General features: G+C 40.9%; 1 protein-coding gene across 3 annotated transcripts in view; it reads right to left on the minus strand.

The window, feature by feature from the left end:
• The window catches only part of fbxw7 (F-box and WD repeat domain containing 7), a 158,850-nt gene that overhangs the window by 28,151 nt on the left and 111,574 nt on the right, over positions 1-19,125 (minus strand). For all 3 annotated transcript variants that reach the window (XM_034687129.1, XM_034687127.1, XM_034687128.1), the window contains one exon: positions 131-213. In XM_034687129.1, the coding sequence (XP_034543020.1) occupies positions 131-213 (83 nt within the window). The remainder of the gene's footprint in view (positions 1-130; positions 214-19,125) is intronic.

Genomic DNA, 19,125 nt, shown 5'->3' on the forward strand with positions numbered 1-19,125 from the left:
CATATGTGCACAGCAGAAAATTAAGGAGATACAGCTCCTTTGAATTAAGTTTCATCAAGATTATCCTCATGTGAGAGACAAAAGCACAGCACTGCAGACCGAGATGTGGTGTTGGTGAAGTCAGCTTTACCTTGGATACTCTGGGCCTTTGCAGGGCTTTTTTCCTGAAGGGAAAGATCGGACCTCGGGGCCATGGTCCAACTTCCTCTTCATCTGAGAAAGAAACAAAAAGAAAAATATGAGAAACCAACAGTGCACCAGCCTGACATTAAAGCCTTGTAGAATGTGTTTGGAGAAGCAGCTTCTGGCATTCATCTGCTTTTCTTCACTCCTAACTAACTTTCTTTAACAGAGTTACTTTATTTTGCAGAACAGAATGAGCCAACTCATGAAAAGCAAATTTAAGAAAGGACACGGGTCATGTAAGTAAAAAAAAAACAGGTGCGGAAGCAGAAAATTGCTTTCACAAGTTACAGACTTTGTTAACATTGTGTCTGAAATTCTGCATATTAAATGCAGACAGCACACTCTTGCAGCAGCTTTATGCAAATAAGGAAATTAAACTTTAATGGCTAGGCCCGAGATTCAGTTTTTGAACATGTTCCATTACAGAGCAGAGAGGTATCTGTAGATGAACTAGCTCAACATTATGAGATTGTCAGATACAACGCAGGTGCCTGTTTAACAAGGCTGTGCTTTGTTTTGATTATTTTCCATGTTCGAGACACATGACAAGTGCACACTGATCCTGGGGCAACCAGACTCTGTTAGAATATCCAGAGGCGATCACACATTCACACCCAAAACTCCGGGAGGGACTCAGCGTGTTCATGCACACACAATAACCACAAAGTGTTCAGGGAGGGTACAGAGAGCATTCTTTGCCATTGAAGTTGGATTCACACTGATACTTGAGAAAGAAAAACAGAGTGAGTCGGTTCTTTATCTCTCTCTCTATCACCTGCATGTGCACACAACACCCCAGTCCCTGTTACCACCTACCCTACCGCGCAAACAAAGGAGTCTGTGTAACGGCCGGGGCGAGCCAATTTTCTTCATCCCATGCCTGCCACTCTCTCTGGCACGGCCTCGCAGCACACATGCAAGCCATCACCATTTATCTTTTAGGCTTCGTGATCATCAGGCTCACTAAAGAACTGTGTTTTTAAGTGTCTGGCCAAAATAAAATATACAATGTGAAGTCTGGCCTTGTTTCTTGATTTATTTTTTATGTTTCATGTTTAGGTGAACAGGATTTGATCAAGGTCCTGCAGTCTGAGGCAAAGCTTCAGGTTCTACAGAAGAACAAAAGAACTGTTTCATTCTGGGCTAAAAGTTAGTATGAACAACAAGGGTATTTTTTTACCAAAAAAAACAAACCATCATATTGCAGATGAATGATTCATTCCTACACAGAAGGATGTGGTCTGCTTTTCACATTCATTTTGGGTAAATAGAATCTGTGAGCACTTTTTGTTTAAATGCTTTTCTTGGGTAGTTTTTCCTAAACTAAATCAAGTGTTTATAGATGCAGAATGTCATGTGAAGTACACACCGTGAAGCCCTGTAAGACAAACTGTGAGTTTGGGAAAGAAAAACAAAATTATGCTAAACTTTGTCTAAACTGGAGTCCAGCCGCTTGAGCTGCAAATCACAACCTGCAGTGCAGATTTATGCAAATCCTCCATCTTTCCTCGAACAGTTGTATAAACAAAAAATAGTTTGTAAAAAGCCAGAAACCACATCCAAACTTAACTTCTCCCCCTCCATTTAGAGGCAAACAATGCTCTTTGTTGCACTTTGGGGTTGTTACTATAGAACTCTATGCTACAGAAGGAAACAGTAGTTGACATATGACTCCACACTGTCTGCCGTCACAGTGGCATGATTACATGTCTATCCTCGAGATGTGTGCTCTTTGTTTATCACTATAATTTAGTTGAGTGTGTGCGTGTGTGTGTGTGTGTGTGTGTGTTTGTGTGTGTGTGTGTGTTTGTGTGCGTGTGTGCGTGTGTGTGTGTGTGTTCTGTCTTTGCAGCATTCGAGGTGAACATTTTGGGGAAACAAGCACGCAATATGCAGAAACAATGATGCACCGAAAATAAAAAAAAAGCAGCAGCTGAGAAATGCTGCATGATGAGAAGACATGAGCAACAGCTGCAGCCATGCTATGGTTATCAACGGAGGGTTTTTTGGAGCTGAATTCGAAATCAATGCACCAAAAGATCAACCAAAACCGGAGTGTTTTTCAGGCTTGTGCACATGACTAGCACACCAACTTGTGCTGCAGGTTGAGGTGCCCCCTGGACTTTACTCTGAGGTCTGACCAATGATTTGTGATGTTTTCTCTCACAAGTCAGCTCCTGTGAGAAGCTGCAGAGAGGATCAAGTGAAGAGCCATAAAAACTGGAATAATTCATGCTTGCAAAAGGCACTTGGAGATTAAATCTAAGTGGCATAAAGCATGCAAATGGTTCAAGAATCTACGTAAGTTGTACTTTTCTGTATTTTAAAATCTCGGAGTGAAAGCTGAGGAAAATAACAGGGAGGGTTTATAAGGTATTCCAGCTTAAGATCGCGCTCTTAAACCCAACTGCCTTGTTCTTAAAGCGGTGATCTCACTGCATTGGCAGTTCAGTAGCCAAGGAGAGCCTTGGTGTGTGTATGCATGCATTGGGTGTGTGTGTAAGAGAAGAAAGGGGGGTTCTCTGGCTGGCTTTGAGCGTGTGCATATGTAAGAAAAAACTCAAACTAAACGGGGGCGTGAAAAACAAAACACAGCGTGTAACCAGCGTCTTCTTGTGTTTCAGCCTGGGAAAAGGTAACCAGAGAACGCAGTGTTTGTAAATCACTGCTAATCAGTCCTCCCTCCCTTCCTCCCTCCCTCCTTCTTCTTGGCTTCCCCCCTTCTCTATCTATCCAGAAGCACGACAGATGGAGACACAGAGAGTTAATGATATTTTAAAGACAGCAATCGCTCTTACATAATGTGTTGATTCATTCCAGCGCAAACTACATCCTGCAGCATCAGTCACTTAAAAAATCTTTCCTCATAAATCAAACACTGTTCCCAACTAGCCGTGAGACAGTTTCCTCACGTCAATCAGCACCGCAAGAGACGCAGAGACACACGGGTGAGTTGTAGAATTGATAAGGACATGAATTGAAATGAAACCAGAAAATGTCTCTGTAAAAAAGGATCAGTCTTAGTGTGTCATTTTCTGTCAGGTCCATCAAAGACAGCCATGAAAATATTCAAGCTCTAGGGCTTGACTTCAACATCCTGATATCCCAACATGGATGGAGAATACAAATGAGTCACCGCTCAATTCAATAAACCATCGCCCATTGATTAAGAATGACATTTTCACTCAATCATAAGGATTAATTGAGTATAACCTTCAACGCCACGCAGGCAAAGTGCTCACAGCTGCACAAAAGACACCCACTATGAGAGCACAATTCTGAATGGAAATCACATTTGTTTACATTGCACTCTCTGTCTGCCTGGTTTGTACTCTGCATCTCGGCTAAGGGAGCATCATTACATGGCTGCCATCCAGCATAATACACCCGACATCCTTGAGGATATTCTACCTCACGTAGTCTGACACAGTGACCCATTATCTGTGGATGGAGCCCGAGGCGAGCGCACAATGTCAAGGGAGAGGCGACTCCAACAGGCAGCAGCAGCAGCAGAAACAGCAGGCTGATCACATGCGTGCATCTCCAACACTCACTTTGGTCAGTGCGAGATAAACCACTGCTGCATAATGTAGGACCATAATCACCCCGCAAACTGGGGAGGGTTGCATGAGGAAAGTGGGTTTTTTTTGCTCCTGAAATTGATGTTCATTTATCAGAGGAAGTCTGCATGCGTTGAAACAGAGGCGAGGGGGAGAGCAGCCATATATATGTGGTGTTATAGATGGAGCGTGTTATGTGGAAGGGAGGACCATGGTTAATGCACAGGTGCAGAGAGCATGAGCCAAGGGGAAATTCAGTAGCACATTATACGGGAAAACGCGCATATACGCATCAAGCACTGCAGAATTCAATGTCCATTTATAAACTAAGAGCTTTGAGGTAATTTACGCACAAATATAACCCTTTGCCCTGGATGTGGGGCTTTTATTTACAAGGCTGAAGTTGCTGCGAGGGAAAAAAAAAAAGATGCCAAATCACGTAGTGGTTTCTCCAACGTTTAACGCAGGACCAACACAACATATAGGCCCCAGCAATTAAAGCGGCGTCTCTGGGGGTCTGCTACGCCGCTCTTCATCCTCCGCAGTGGCCGCACAATCTGCCGCGAGAGGCGCGTCAGAGATAATGAGGGCGACGGAGCGAGTCAAACATGAAATCATAAGACACGCGCATGTGTCTTGCATTTCCATTGCAATCATACTCACTTTGTAGAAAATCATCTTTAAAGTGCCGTAGAACCCCATCCTTGTAATCCGGTGTGTTTCCCTTTTTCCTCTTCAGTGACAATCGGTGAAGTCCAAATGTGTGCGCGCGTCGGGGAGATGGCTCTGACGGTGTGAGGGCAGCGTACTCTCAGGTAAATCCGTCTCTGATGTGAACATGCTCGGGCACGTCACCGGAGTGGCGTGCATGCAGTAGATCCTCCCGGTGAAGGCATTAAAAACCAGAAAAAAAAGAGAGAGAGGGGGAAAAGGTTCCGTAGTGTCACGCCGATCGGTGGGTGAACAATGCGATGCTGCGACGATCCCGGAGGCGTGTGCGCCGCCGACCAGCCTCACCGAGCAGGGAGTGAGCAGATGAGGGAGGAAGAGGGTGACACTCGGCAGAAAAGGGGAGGAGAAGAGGAGAAGAGGAGAAGGAGGAGGAGAGGAGCGTCAGAGCGCAGAGCAGTGCCCTCTTCCTCTTCACAGGCTGCACGACGGCTCCTCCAAAAGGATCGGATTACAGCCTCCCCGGTGGAGACGAGAGGAATGGTGCAGTCCAGCGTTCAACACTGTGAGCAGAGCATCCTCAGAGAGCACGAGACCGCGGACGTATGCGGAGCAGCACAGCACAGAGACCGGATGGGTAAGGCGTTCGTCCTCTTGCATAAAAAAAAAAACATGGACTCCCACTTGTTGCAGAAACGGCACACCTCTCTATTCTATGAACCCCGCCCATGGCGTCTCTCTCTTTTTTATTCTAACATGAGAAACATCTTTGATTTTCAAATCCATTGAAGTATACGTTTACCTCTAAGCAGTGGTGGACAAAGTACACATCTGCATCACTTAAGTCAAAGTAGAGATACTCAAGGTCAAACATTACTCCAATACAAGTGAAAGTTGTTCTGTCAGATTATTATTTGAGTTAAAGTACTGAAGTACTTACTTTTAAAAATACTTAAGTATTCTAGGTGTTCATCTGGAATGAAAGAAATGTTACGTAGCTCAACACGCTTTCTCAGGTTGGACTGGGAATCTTTGTATGTTTGGCAGAGTGGGAAACAGGGAGAACATTTCAAACGATACGTATCATTCTTCATTTCAAAAACCTCTAACACGGGCTGAAGATATGACCATGGGTGCTCAGGTGGAGAGTTATAGCCATCATTACCACCTCTAAATGAACTGCCTGATCTGAGTGAAATTTGCTCTGTGTTTGCTCCACGTTCAACCGTGGAGACGCACGATATACAGGTAAGGCTAAACCACTGAGACAAACAGAACTACCCAAACCCATTTTACTGTCTTAGGGATCAGATTTCAGAAAAGAGAAGGAAGTTCATGAGCTGACTTCAAAGCAAAAGTAGTGAGTAACAAGAGCATTGATAGAAATGTAGTGGAGTGAAATGTACAATTATTGTCTGCTGAATGTAGTGGAGTAAAAGTAATAAGTATCTCCAAAAAATAATACTCAAAAATGTACTTAAGTACAGTACTCAAGTAAATTTACTTTATATACTGTCCACCACTGCCTCCAGGTAAAATATATGCTGTAAAATAGATCTACACACAGCACTGTGCTTAGAGCTAATTTCAACTACTGTATACTTTACAGAGTGCATGCATTCATGCTGCTTTAGAATGGATGATATAGGAGGGCTTATTGCACTTTTTCAGACACTAAACATAGAATATAAGGAACATGAGAGCAAAAATGATTGAGCCTAATTATTTTAACAATGAATGAGTCCTCTGAAAATGTTTCAATCAATCATTTTGTCTATAAGAAGTCAGAAAAATGAGGAGAATTACTCTGAAGTTTTGTCACAGATTGCATTAAACAGTTTGTTTAGTCTGACCATCTGTCCAAAACTCTCAAGAATTTGGTTAACTATTATGCAAGACAAAGACAAGCAGCAAATCTTCAGGAATGCATAGCAGGTGCGGGGGAACGTTTCACTTCTCTTTCAGCCTCTTCAAGAAAAAAATCTCAGATATGAAAAGTGCTGACAAAAAACAAAGCAGATTTTAAGTGATCAACTGCAGAATTTGTCAGTTCTTTGAAAACCATCTGTTATTAAAGGCTTAATGCAAAAGTTTTTTAAATATCAGCTTCCCCTTGACCTTCTATAGGAGAACTGCTGAGAAGTAAGTAGTTCAATGGTGTCGGCCTAAAACATGAGCACATTTTACATTTAAAGTTCATGAAGCATACTGCACCTGTGTGCTGCATTCAAGACGTTTAACAACCCAGCAAACAGATCACATAATAGTCAATAGAACTCCATCCAAATCTATCAGGGGACACTGTGAATGGATCCACGTCATGCTGCACCTGCTTATTTACAAACAGGGGACAGGCCAGTATTTGCATGTCAGAATGGCAGGTAATGGGGGTGACTGCAGCTGCCCACTTAACAATGTTAAGTCCCAATGGCTTCACAGCTACTATCTCAGCCAATCAAAATCCAAACCTAAAGATGGCAGCTTTAGTTTAAAAACATGTGAACACTTACTGCCACAATGCACTTTGAGTTGTGGCATACAATGCATTTATCTTGTTTAGCCACGCGGGAAAAATACACCCGAAGCTTTTTGTTTGATTAATTTGGACAAATTGAGAACAGAGAATATTAAACAGAGTCCCTCGCCAACTCTGTTACGTCACTTTGCTGCTCGAGAACAAAGCGAAACCATTAAACTGACCGCTTATTTGAAGTTTAAATTTAATTTTGAGCATGGGGTATGCTGGCTTCTGAGCATGCCACAACTCACTTTTCTCCTGCAAAATTCTTTTAGAAATCCAGCTCACACCAGTCAGGACAAAAGCATTAGCTTCTATAGGTCTTCCAAGAATGCTTGACCTCACAAGACATTAGCATTAGATCATGGAAACGGGACACAATGAAGGGTCGTGGGAAGCCTCTATTCACAGGTGACGAAGCGTCAGGATTTGGCAGCTTTCCAGACACTCCCAACTTACACCTGTAATTACTAAGTGACCCGACACGGTGGGGAATGTAGGGCTCGCTTCTGAAAGGGGAAACTTGGCAAGAAACTTCAGGTAAGAATCTGCCTCAGTTTGAAACACTTAACCTCTGTGACAGGGCTGCAAAATAAAAGGCACCTTCTTCATAATGAGGGTTTCAACCAGCATTATAAACACAGCCAATGACTGCTGGAGCTGCTATGAATGAGAAAAATTGAATGTACACCTTTTTATGTGCAAACTATTCAAACCAAGCATGGCACATTTGGCGAATTAGATGATGATCGAGGTCAGACACCCTAGAATTAGCTGGTGAAAATTTGGAGCCTGCTTTGAGGTTAGCTAGCAGGATGTATGAAGGATAGTGAGGGTGAAAATGTGGTGAAGAAAGACCTTTAAATGAACACATTAAAAACATCTGCAATTTGGACTAAATTTGAATTTTAAAGTGTTTTGTAAAAGGTTAATATATCAAAGATGACAAATAAAGGACTGAGGTTCATGACAGTATGATACGACACGATACGACACGAAACGATGCGATATGACACGAAATGATACGATACCATATAATACGGTATGATACAATATGATACAATTTGTTTCAATAGGATACGATTCAATACGTATATCATACTTTACGATATGATAAACTTTAACATCCCAATATGGAAATTTGTTCTGGATCTATGTGCTTTACACATGTCGCTGCCTCCATACTTGTTATAATAAAAATAAATAAAAACTGGCAACAATAAACAATAACCAGAAAACAACAACCACTAGAAATAAGGTCATCCCAATATTAAAATTACTTTACCTACTACATATTTTCCTCATATCTTTCAGGCTTCTTTTAAAGTAAATAGAAGCCAATCATTCAAGAGAGAAAAACACAATATTATGAACAAATCTTGTTGATGGAAGTAAGAGATACAAATCATGACCACTTTAGAGGACAAGACAGGTGTAAAAGGCTAAGCTCTGCATTTTAGTCACACTTTAGCTCCACTAAATATCCACACAGAAAACCCCTTCAAAGGGTTGGACATGTGGGTGCACCAGACTCAGCGGGCTGATCTTTGTCTGTGTGTGTTTAAGGTGGCCCTCATGAGAAAGGCCCTCTCCTCGCTCTCAGCCAGCTCAACCTTTACACAGCACATTGGAATGCTTGGCATGCGAGAGGAGCTGCACTGTGGCCTTTGAATAGGCCGTGGCCTCTTTTGTCGCTCTCCTTCTGCTGGTTGGTAAAGCATTAACAGACCCCCTTCACTCCTCCTCCTCCTCTGATGCTGTTCTCCTGCTTATCAAAACTATTAAAAAAGACCTGGTCAGAAAAGATAGAATGGAGTTTTAACTATCCTGTTTCAACAAACAACCTCTCAAGTAACTCTGCTCTATCCGACACCGGCGGCTCTTTTCCTCTGCTGCCATATTTGAACAGCAGAGGATGTTCAAAAATTCAGTCATTACATCGCAGCGAGGCAGATAGCTGGTTGGGAGATGCAAATGTTGTCACATTTGACTTTGCACAAATAATGGACAACATCAACACCAAGGATTCCACATAGTGACTCAACAGATACATTCTTCCAGTCTGCAGATTAGTTCAGCATCCTGAATGCATGAAAATGTAAGGATATTTGCTGGATGGAGGAAGGGATGCATAATTAGTCTCCTTTGGGTTTTCTTTATTGATCATTGTTTTGATTGACAAATTAACAAGCTTTGAAATCTTGAATGTGGGACCCTTTTAGATCAAAGACATTATTCTAATCAAATAATGAAGAAAGCGCTCAGCAGATTAAACGATTATGGAAAAAGAAGGTTGGCTTTGGCTCTCAACGGACCATTCTAGAAGAGGTATTAAAGGTCTAACACCTGTCTAGCAGGATTGGAGAAATGTGACCAGGCTCTTCTCCTAACCTATAGATGTTGGTGAAAAGAAGCAGAACTGCTGCAGCAAAGAGGCTTTCCTGAGCAAATGTTTCATATGAGGTGGTGAACTTGAAAGAGGCGAATACTTCCTGGGCAGCGATGCATCACTAAAACGCGACCATGTCATTGTGCGATTGTCCTCTCTGTGGAAAAAAATGAGAAGTAGGGGGGTCTCCTCGCTCAATAGATTTTTTTCAGATATGGTGAAGTGTGAGCCTCATTCCAGGCCGGACAGATGCAAGGCGGGTGGGGGAGGTTTGATGAATAAGGAAACCATGGATCATGGCATTCTGGGAAGGACAATAATAGCATCATCTGCATGGAATCAAATTAACATATCCTACAGCCACCCACGCGACTGAAACATTCGAGTTTGTAGGGGTCAGGTCAAAAAAGAAATTAAAGGAAGAGCCTCTGGTATCTCCCCTGTGACAACAATGCAGTTCATGGAATATAAATGAAGAAAAGAGCTCCTTATTTGCAATTATTGGCAATTATTTAGGAAGTGGAGAATCGAGCAGATGCAGCTTTTTGAGATGCATACAAGTGGAGAAGTCTTAAGAAAAGTATTCATAGGCAATGAAAAATGACAAAATGTACAAAAGCTTCTACATTAAAGGGAGAACAATGTGATCCAAAGAGCCAATGACAAGAGTTGTTCCTCCAAATACATGCATACATGCAAAAGGCAAGAGGATTCTGTGGGTGAGGTTGTAAAAAGAATACTTGGTAAGAAGGAATATTTGGGGCTTTTTTACTCCCAACAGAAAGTAAATTGGATTTTCTTTTAGTAAATGAGTGTTCAAGTCTAATTTTATTAAAAAACAAACACTGCAGTAAAGAGTCAATAATTTCTACCTCAAAATGGCTGAAAACAAAAATGTAGTGTCATGATTTGATTGCAAAATTGCCTTCCACAAATACAACAATAAAAATGTATTAGTTTTCTCTGATGTTTGCTTGAACAATAAGCTGAAGGCAGTAAAGCTGAAAAGCACAGTGATGATGCAATGCAGAAAAATGAAATTTCTAAGAGGAACAGGAGACTGTGAGCTTCTCTAATTCTGTATTCTAACAGATATCCGGGTCTATAAAACACAGGAACTATTCATAAAGGAAGAATTTGGACTCCTCCTGAGTTTCTCTCTTACACAGAAGCTTCAGAAGGACTTCAACACCAAAGTTGACTCTGTACTGAATCTGTAGCGCAACTACAGTGTCTCTCCTGCCTCCTTATTTAGTAATGTGTACTATTAAAACTGACCACAGAACCCCCAGCAGAGCAATAAAGGACCGAGATGCTGATTTCCCAGAGGAGAAGAAGTCAGTCTGGAGTGAGTGCTTAGGAAAGCGGATATTGACTCTGTGGTCTCAATATGGACACTGAAGTGAGGACAACTGCACACAGAGAGCCAAAATAGAGATCCCTTCATGGTGCTTGAATCAACGATAAATGATTCAATTAATAAATGTGTTCTACAAGTGGATCAATAGACATGCAAGTCTATGGTTGTAAAAGTCTGGAGCATGATGTAAAATCTGGAGCAATATCATTATTGTACTAATATAAAAACTTGGGTGCACGTACTGCCTTCTGATTGGCTCTAGACGCCTTTTAAAACCTAATCAGAGATTTTTTAATATTTACATATGTGGAAGAAGTTCAAGACGCTTCATCCCGTTTTCCTGTGAACAAACATCAATGTTTTCCTCAGAAGTACAGACGTTCTACAAATATTTCAACCAAACAGGTTCTTTGGGCTATGGCAGTATTACTTGTTTCATTTTGAAGCATTCATGTATAATATCTGCCTGAGGAGAACAATGTGCTTATTCTGCCACACTTTAGCTCTCCTGCATGACACTGAATTTGCCCTTTTGGTCTGGCTGTGAAATATTTTAGAGGTGGTGATAAAGATGGACACTGCATCACAAGGACATCCTCAAAAGGTGTTTAATTTGTTGCTCTAGAAGTAATGAAATCCAAGCAATCAATGACTGAACTTGTGTCTCTTTGCATTTTAAAGACCTGGATGATGCTCTCAATCGTTATGTTGTCCAATCACAAGCATCCTGCCCAAATCATCCAAGCGCCCAGAGCATACTGAGTTTAGCTTCGTAGCACAAGTTAGATTAAAAACTTGCATACCCTGTCGAAGATCCATCAAAATGTTGAAAGCTTGGGCAGCGATTTTGGTGTGGTCTGAGTCAGTGAGTGACTTCTCTTGATTGCATCAGCTTCATCATTTGAAGGAAAAGTTTGAAGTTTGTCTTGCAAACTTTGTAAGAATATCCATGTAATGACAACCTCTTTCTGTAGATCAAAGATTCTGAGACGGAACACATGAACAAGATTGGAATGCCTCACTACTCCGTCATAAACAAGGGGGAAGTATTTGATTAGAGAATGGTAGCAGTGGTAGAACTCCATGTATGTGTGAATGAAATGTTAAACACAATCTAAAGTTAATATCAAGTATAAAACGTTTTAGGGTTTCAAGCATAGACCTGAGTATACAAAGTACAGATGAGCAAAAGTCAACATTGGGTCACGACTCTCGAGAAGTTCTGGCCCAAGAGAGGAAGAGTTATGAACTTCTCTCAGTCAAGAAACTTTTCCAGTACACTGTACAAAAACCAGCTTAGGAGGAGGTTATATGTCACATTGTACAGGAAAATTTCACCATAGAGGAATTAACATTTTCCATTTCTAATCCCTCTCCAACGACAGGTCTATCTAGTTTTTGCATTTGGATGAAGCCTGAGCGGCTGAGCTGTCATCCCTCATTCAGAAATGAAAGAGGGTTATGGAGATGTGTGTGATGAGCCAGGTGAAATTTGGCCAGGGCTGGCGTAAACATTTACACAGAACCAAATAAACCTCTTTAATCATCCAGAATTACCACTCTGCATCCCAGATGAAGCAGAGCGAGCCAGATTGTGCCTGCTGGGTGTTAGCTGTCATTCATGGATCCCTAAATATGCCGAAATACCGTGTGGGGACATCGTGACAGTGACTTGGTCTTGTGCCTTGACCTGAACTCACCACAGAAGCACGCACATCACGCTGCCTTCTGTATTAAATCCTCCTTTGCGATACTGATCTCATCTGGAACACCATCAACCCATACTACCCTTTATCTCTCCAACAAAGCAGAAAATTTGCATGTTTGCTGTTCCAGATAAAGAGTTTTCAAAAGACAACATGCCTGAGTTCCCCCTGAGCCAAGATTTCCCCTTAATCTGAGTGGATCATAGATCAGTAGATGTGATTTAACACAGTCTGTTGGATGCAATGAAAAAGGAAATATATTGATCAGTCACCCTTCTACGGAGCATTAAACCTCAGCTTTTATTAGCCATGTAAACAGCATGGCTGTAGGATGGGGGTGTTGGTTTATCTGATCATCCACTCTAAGGTAGACCTGAAAAATCTTTCTAAAGATTGGATGTTGTGTTGAGGAATTTTTTGAAGACAATCATGGTGCTAAGAGAATGTAATCTAACAACTCCTGTGATCCTCTGACATTTCTTTTTGACCAGTAAAATACTGCTCCCTAATCATCACAATGACATTTCTTAGAGAAATACATTTTTCTCATATGAAAACTAATAACTTTGATAAACATACAAGCTGACGTTGATAATTTTGTCATTTAGTGCAAATTAGAAAGGCAACTATTGGATGGATTGCCATGAAATGTATCATGGGCCATCCTCATATCAGTCATTTTAAATTGCTGACATATGGGTTTATTATAAGTTATACCTCGGGGTGGTAAAAAACTTGAATGTGATCGGTCAAAACCCCATAACAGCTGTAATTATTTCTCAATAGCAATAGCTATAGTAGGGTGAACCTGAGTCTAGCACATTACACCTCAGCCTGTTGACACTGTGGCAAAAACGCTATTTCCTGCTGGCACTTTATATTGGTAAACGTGGCAAAGACAACAGTTCTCTTGAGTGTCAGGCACAGATGTGAGAGCAGCCATAGGAGCAAATGGGCCCCAATCATCTCAAAAAAGGAAAAAATGAATAAAATATTCTGGCAATGGCAGCAGCACTGATGTGTGCATCCCTAATTTGCCGTCAGTCATTATGAAGTAACTTTAACCATGAGCTGTAATAACAACAATGTTAAAAGTTGTACATTCGACACATTTACATTTAAAAGTGTGTCAACTTTGCAATGAACATGCAATCCGAGTGATGATTTTTCTAGTTGTGTAAAAAATAATTTATAAATAAATAAAGTTGTCTTTGAATGAAGATTTTGAGTCATCTTGTTTATGACTTTAGTTGGTAACTAAATAATAAGCAGGATGATGTATCGTGAACTGGTGGTTATGCAAGTTAGAACCCCTTCAGGGTGAGACTACACCCCTCTGCTTCGTGTAAAGGTCTTGCTCACATTGTCAGGATACTAACTTGCATAACCACCTGTTCACGATACATTATCCCTTACATATAGTTTTGATAAACATTAGAGGTGCTATATGTCAGTTCTTGTGCATTGTTAGCATGTTTACATCAACATTTGGCTCAAACCAACACTGTACCCGCGAACAGCCTCAGATGGTTTCGAGCATGACTCCTGCTTTACGATAACACAGTGCTGCTAAATGATCTCTGCAGATTATTATGATCACAAAGACACATAAGTTAATTCACATACTGCAGCACTTCTAAGAGAAACTTCTCAGAGGTGTGCAAGAACAGTTCACACTCATTAACAAAGCATCTGATCTATCTCAGCTCATGGTATAATGAAAGAGGGGCTCTGCATTTAAAAATAGTTCAAAGTTACATGCCAGTGGCGCTACTAATAATACTAATATGCACTCTCACTGAGCCTCCTTTGCTGGAATCTGAGGAAGCACAGAGGCAATGCAGTTCAAGGGGAATGGTACCATCTGTCTTAGCGATGTTCTTCAAAAAGTTCCCTTGAAGAAAAAAGCAACTAAGGGAAAAAACAGTGAGTTACAAAACAGCAAAGACTTTAGGTCAGTACCCTCCTCACTGGAAAGATAAATGGAGGGATACTCCTTAACAGCTCGTAGAATGACGAAGTTGAAGAAAGAGGAGTAAAGGAGGGAAAATGATCAGAGAAGGTTGAGGAAGCAATTTCCTCCACAGGATGAGGTATTGTAGCTGTTTTCCGAAGATTAAACCAAGGTGGATCCCACTGACAGGTGAGCGTGACTAATGAGGTTATCTGAGAGGAATCCAGGTGAAACATCTTGCTCAGCTGAGTTGCTAAGTTGAAAGCGCAGCTCTTGTGTTGTCCACAATATCCCTGATAGGCAGGTTAAGTAAAGAAGCGGTATAAACGGATAGGAATAGAAAAAAAAAATGTATTCGATGAGAGCTAAATACAACAGTCCCATCTTGACAGAAACCCATTTTCCACAAAGTGAACGGCACATTTGATCTTGTTTAGAGGCATCCACTCGCTCTGTTTTGAAGGCCAAGGCCCTTTGTTTTAGGTGTCTGAGATTACTGTTATCTTTGATGGACCACCAACAAAGTGGCTGATACTAACTTCTTCTTACTGCCTGACTTGACTGCTATCAAGTTCCATGCGAGTCCCAAGAGAGACAAACAACTTGTGTTCTTTGAAATAGAGATCAAAAGGGCGGCACATAAAAGCTCGTACATCTTATGCATTTGGGCGTTTGTTGGGCAAGATGAATGATGCAACTGAACAGCAATGCAACTGTGAATAAGACTGTGGACATGACCAGATTTCATCCCATGTATGAAACAAATAAAGCACGACCACGGAATGTAGTGATGGGAACTTTTACAGCCATAGATATTACGAATATAGAAAAATGTGCATAAGGCATCACCTTTTAGCTCCATAGTTCATGAAGTTTAACTAGTGATGCCAGAGGTTTGGTACAGTAGAATGTTAAGTATGTGAATCAAATCAGCCCTCTCTTTTAGCTCTGTTTTTGATCTCCACAAAACCCCTGATGGAAATATATCTCTGTTAAGCAGCTAATTGTTCTATATTTACAAGCTATTGATAACTATGTCTGTCTGCTGGTTAGTGCAGAAAAGGTTGTAGAGTTTTTTTCACTTTGACTGCTTTCTTTTGATAATACAGTAATGATACAATATGCTATGACGCTATGCATGCTATGTATGTGAACATACAGTGAGATTGAACCAGTAAGCCAAAGCTGTAGGCTAAATTCGGTAGAGGCCAAAGCTTGTAGAAAATTGAGTGTTGGAAGGTAGTTCCCTACAAATTCATTTCTATTGGCTATCCATTGCAATCATTTCCCAAATATAATCACATTTTTTTAACAGTTAAATTCTGGACCATTTAGCCTTTATTAGCTAGGACAGCTAAAGAGAGGCAAGAAATATTGGATGTAATGATTTTGGGGATGATATGCAGCAAAGGGTCATGGCTAGGAGTGGAACCAGGATTATAGAACATCAAAAAATGTTCTGAAAAAGACTTAAAAATAATCTTGTCTCCTCTCTGAGAAATATAAATCCTAACAAAGAAATGTACTGAAAGCACTGAATAGCTGGATACATTGCCAAGTACTTGCTTTTATTGTTACCATCATAGTTTTGTACAGCGGAATACAGAGAATCAGAAATGGCAACGGAATGTGTTTTGTGTCACTCCGCATTAACAAATACTACAGACTCTAAGCAATGCTGTGCGCTGTGAACACAAAAGATGTGGAGCTATTTCTTAACCAAACAGCCCGAGGCAAAATGAAAACCGCTGGCGGAGAATGAATCCAACAGAATACGATCATAAATAAAGTAATGAAATGGTTCATGAAGTGTGCTGTGCTGTGGGATCATATTCACAATGTCTAATCCAGCATACAGGTACATCTGAGGATCAAGTAGCCTGTTTGGCTGGGGTAATGTGGGCTAATGAGAAAAGTAATCTGGGCTGGAATTTTGATAAAATGTGAGTAAAAGAGTGGACCTCATTGTTCTGAGGATGAGTCCCGCTGCAGCACAGTGAGGGCACAACCCTGAGCAAACTGAGGCAGTCTTTAGAGAGCAGGGTTAGATGAATGATAGTGATGCCGGGGAAGATGCTTCTCCCAAGGCTACATGGAATGGTCGGGGTCAAGGGTCATAAATGTTTCATTTCAGGAAGGGCAGAAGATCAGTGAACCTTGGGTGGCTTGTAACCATGTTTGTTTCACTCCCTAACACACACACAGACACACGTACTGGGAACTACCGGAAAGGTTGTCCAGAGAAGAGATTTATTGTAAGTATTCTAGCAGATATCTTGTGAGATGTTTTTGTTTTAATTACAGGGATTTATAATGATAAAAATGTAATTCATATATAAAGAAAAGCTCAAAGATAAGGATTGACTTTAAGCATTGTCTTCAAACATAACAAAAACCACTAGAGAGGAAGCACAGGTTTGTCAAACTGTACACACAGGTACTAACTAGGTCTGGAATAACGATAACTTCCAAAGACCCACCTCTTTTTGCCCTATGCTCCAATAACAATAAAGTGATTTTTTTATCCTGCAAATCCAGAGTCAACCTTCTCTTTACTTTGCTAGATATTCTACATGCTAGGATTCATCAATGTTGTAAAGAGAACCAAGTTTTGTAGACAACACTTAGAAACTCAATACACTGACCCTGTGGGAGGCAGTGTGCTTATTGAAATCCATAAACAAAAACATGATCACGTCCTTTTCTTTTAAACAGCTCCAAAACACTGATAGAAAGTGTACATTCCTTGAGGGCGGACAGGGGGACACATAACCTGTAGTAAAACAGCAAATTCAACAGATAGTCTTGCTTTGGCCAGGCTCTAAACTAAGAAAGTGCATCTTTTCCCTTGTGAGGTTAAAAAGTGCTTCTTTCTGCCCTGCATATAAAAGTTAACATTTTGAACATATCCTTCTCCCCTGAGAGGCTGTCAGACTTTCACATCCAGAAAAACAGAGCAGGCATTGCCATATTACTTTTTGTTAACTTGTACGATCCAGCAAAAGTAACTAAAGGGGAGAGGGCTGAGGAAAAGGTCAGCATTGAGGCTGATGTTGAAGGTGGTTGCCATATGCCCATTGAGTCTAAAGGTGGAAATAAGTCTGGCTGTGAGTAAAGGCAGCGTGGGGCCTCTGAGGAGTTATATCCCATGCTGGGCTACACAGAGACAGATGGAAGGCAGAGGAAAAAAACAGCTGCTGTTCAAGGAAGCCTCCAATAGCTAGATGTGAATTTTGTGTGAAAAGAGACGAGCACAGTGCAGAGTATACTGTCTTGGACCAATTTCCTATAGAGACAATGAAGTGTATTTGTATTGTATTGTAAAGTACTGTACCGAATTGTGTTTTTCTCTATTGTACCTTATTGTATTGAATCATATCTTGTTGCATGCATCGCATCATTTTGTTTCATAAGAAATCATATGGTATTGTATCCTATCATATCATATTGTATCATACTGAATTGTACCATAATATATATTGGATTGTATCTTATTTCATCGCATCATATCTAAGGGACAACCTCCAGTCTTGAGAAATGTAGCCGGCGTGTACATACTAAAAATAGCAGTTCCTCGAGTGTCCACTAGAGGCTGGCTGCAAAAGCACCAGAAGCCACATACACACCCATTCAGAAAAGCCAATCTTTGCAGCAATAATAAACATTTTAACAGCATGGTTCAAAAAATTAATTTGGTTTGAATTGATAATTCCTCTTTTCACACAAGCTGTATGGGGTTGATATTTTTTTTTATAACTCATTAGTTTTGAGGATATTAAGGTTACAAGTTTTTCATAATTAGGGGCACGCCATGACCAGGAGGCTAAAGGCCCGCCTCTACTCCACCTCTTTGCCTCATGTTCGGTCAACCAAAAGTCAGGATGAGTCAGCATTTCCAATATTGTGACCGCCATCGATAGGCTTCAAAACTCTGCTTCAAGAACCAATGGGTGACGTCACTGAGACTACGTACATGTTTTATACAGTCTATGAGGTATCATATATTGCCAAATTAAGACTTCAAACTTGTGTTATTGACTCGTCTATTGAAAGGAACAGATATTTCATTTGAATTTGGCGTAACCATAAAAAGGGCATACGATGCAGTGGTTATGTGCCAGTGATTCGGCTCAGACTCAGCTGCAGTCTTTCCCTGCTCCATGCCTCTGTCTCATACAGCTTCTGACACGCACTCTGAGAGCACTCCTACACACCCAACCACACACAAGACAGCGCTCTCTAACTTCCTTCAGAGGACGAATAAGGGAAGAAGAGTGTATAGGGTCATTTGGTAAAGCACCTTTAGGAGTTGGAGTTTGTGTGTTGTTTCTTATGTGTAGTGCTTTATGCCATGCATAATAGATACCAGAGTCCCCAGAGAGCCTGGCAAGAGGAGGAATACTATGCATAGTCATACAGCAAGCAGCAGAGTGTACATCTCAGGCATGAGCTGATATTGATATACTGTAGCAGAAAGTCTGTGGGCAGAGAGGTTTTTTGCCAACATTATGGAAGTTTTATAGTTTCATATATTATCAGACGGATATTGTCTGACATTCTTTATTAAAAAAGAGTCAGAGTCGTGTCCAACAATACTTTCTACACCCTCATGGTTTCTGTGAGCTGAATATTATTTTTAAAAAATGATGAAAAATACAGAAAACAGGGTATCAATGTTTTTCCTGAAGATTGTGAAGCAACTTGAAAGAAAATACAAAAGTGTAAAAAGTGAGTTCCTTACATCATAATCAAATGTTACTCCCAGGGTTATGAGTCTTTAATA

This window comes from Notolabrus celidotus, chromosome 7 (assembly GCF_009762535.1).
Source record: "Notolabrus celidotus isolate fNotCel1 chromosome 7, fNotCel1.pri, whole genome shotgun sequence".
Classification (NCBI taxonomy): Eukaryota; Metazoa; Chordata; class Actinopteri; order Labriformes; family Labridae; genus Notolabrus; species Notolabrus celidotus.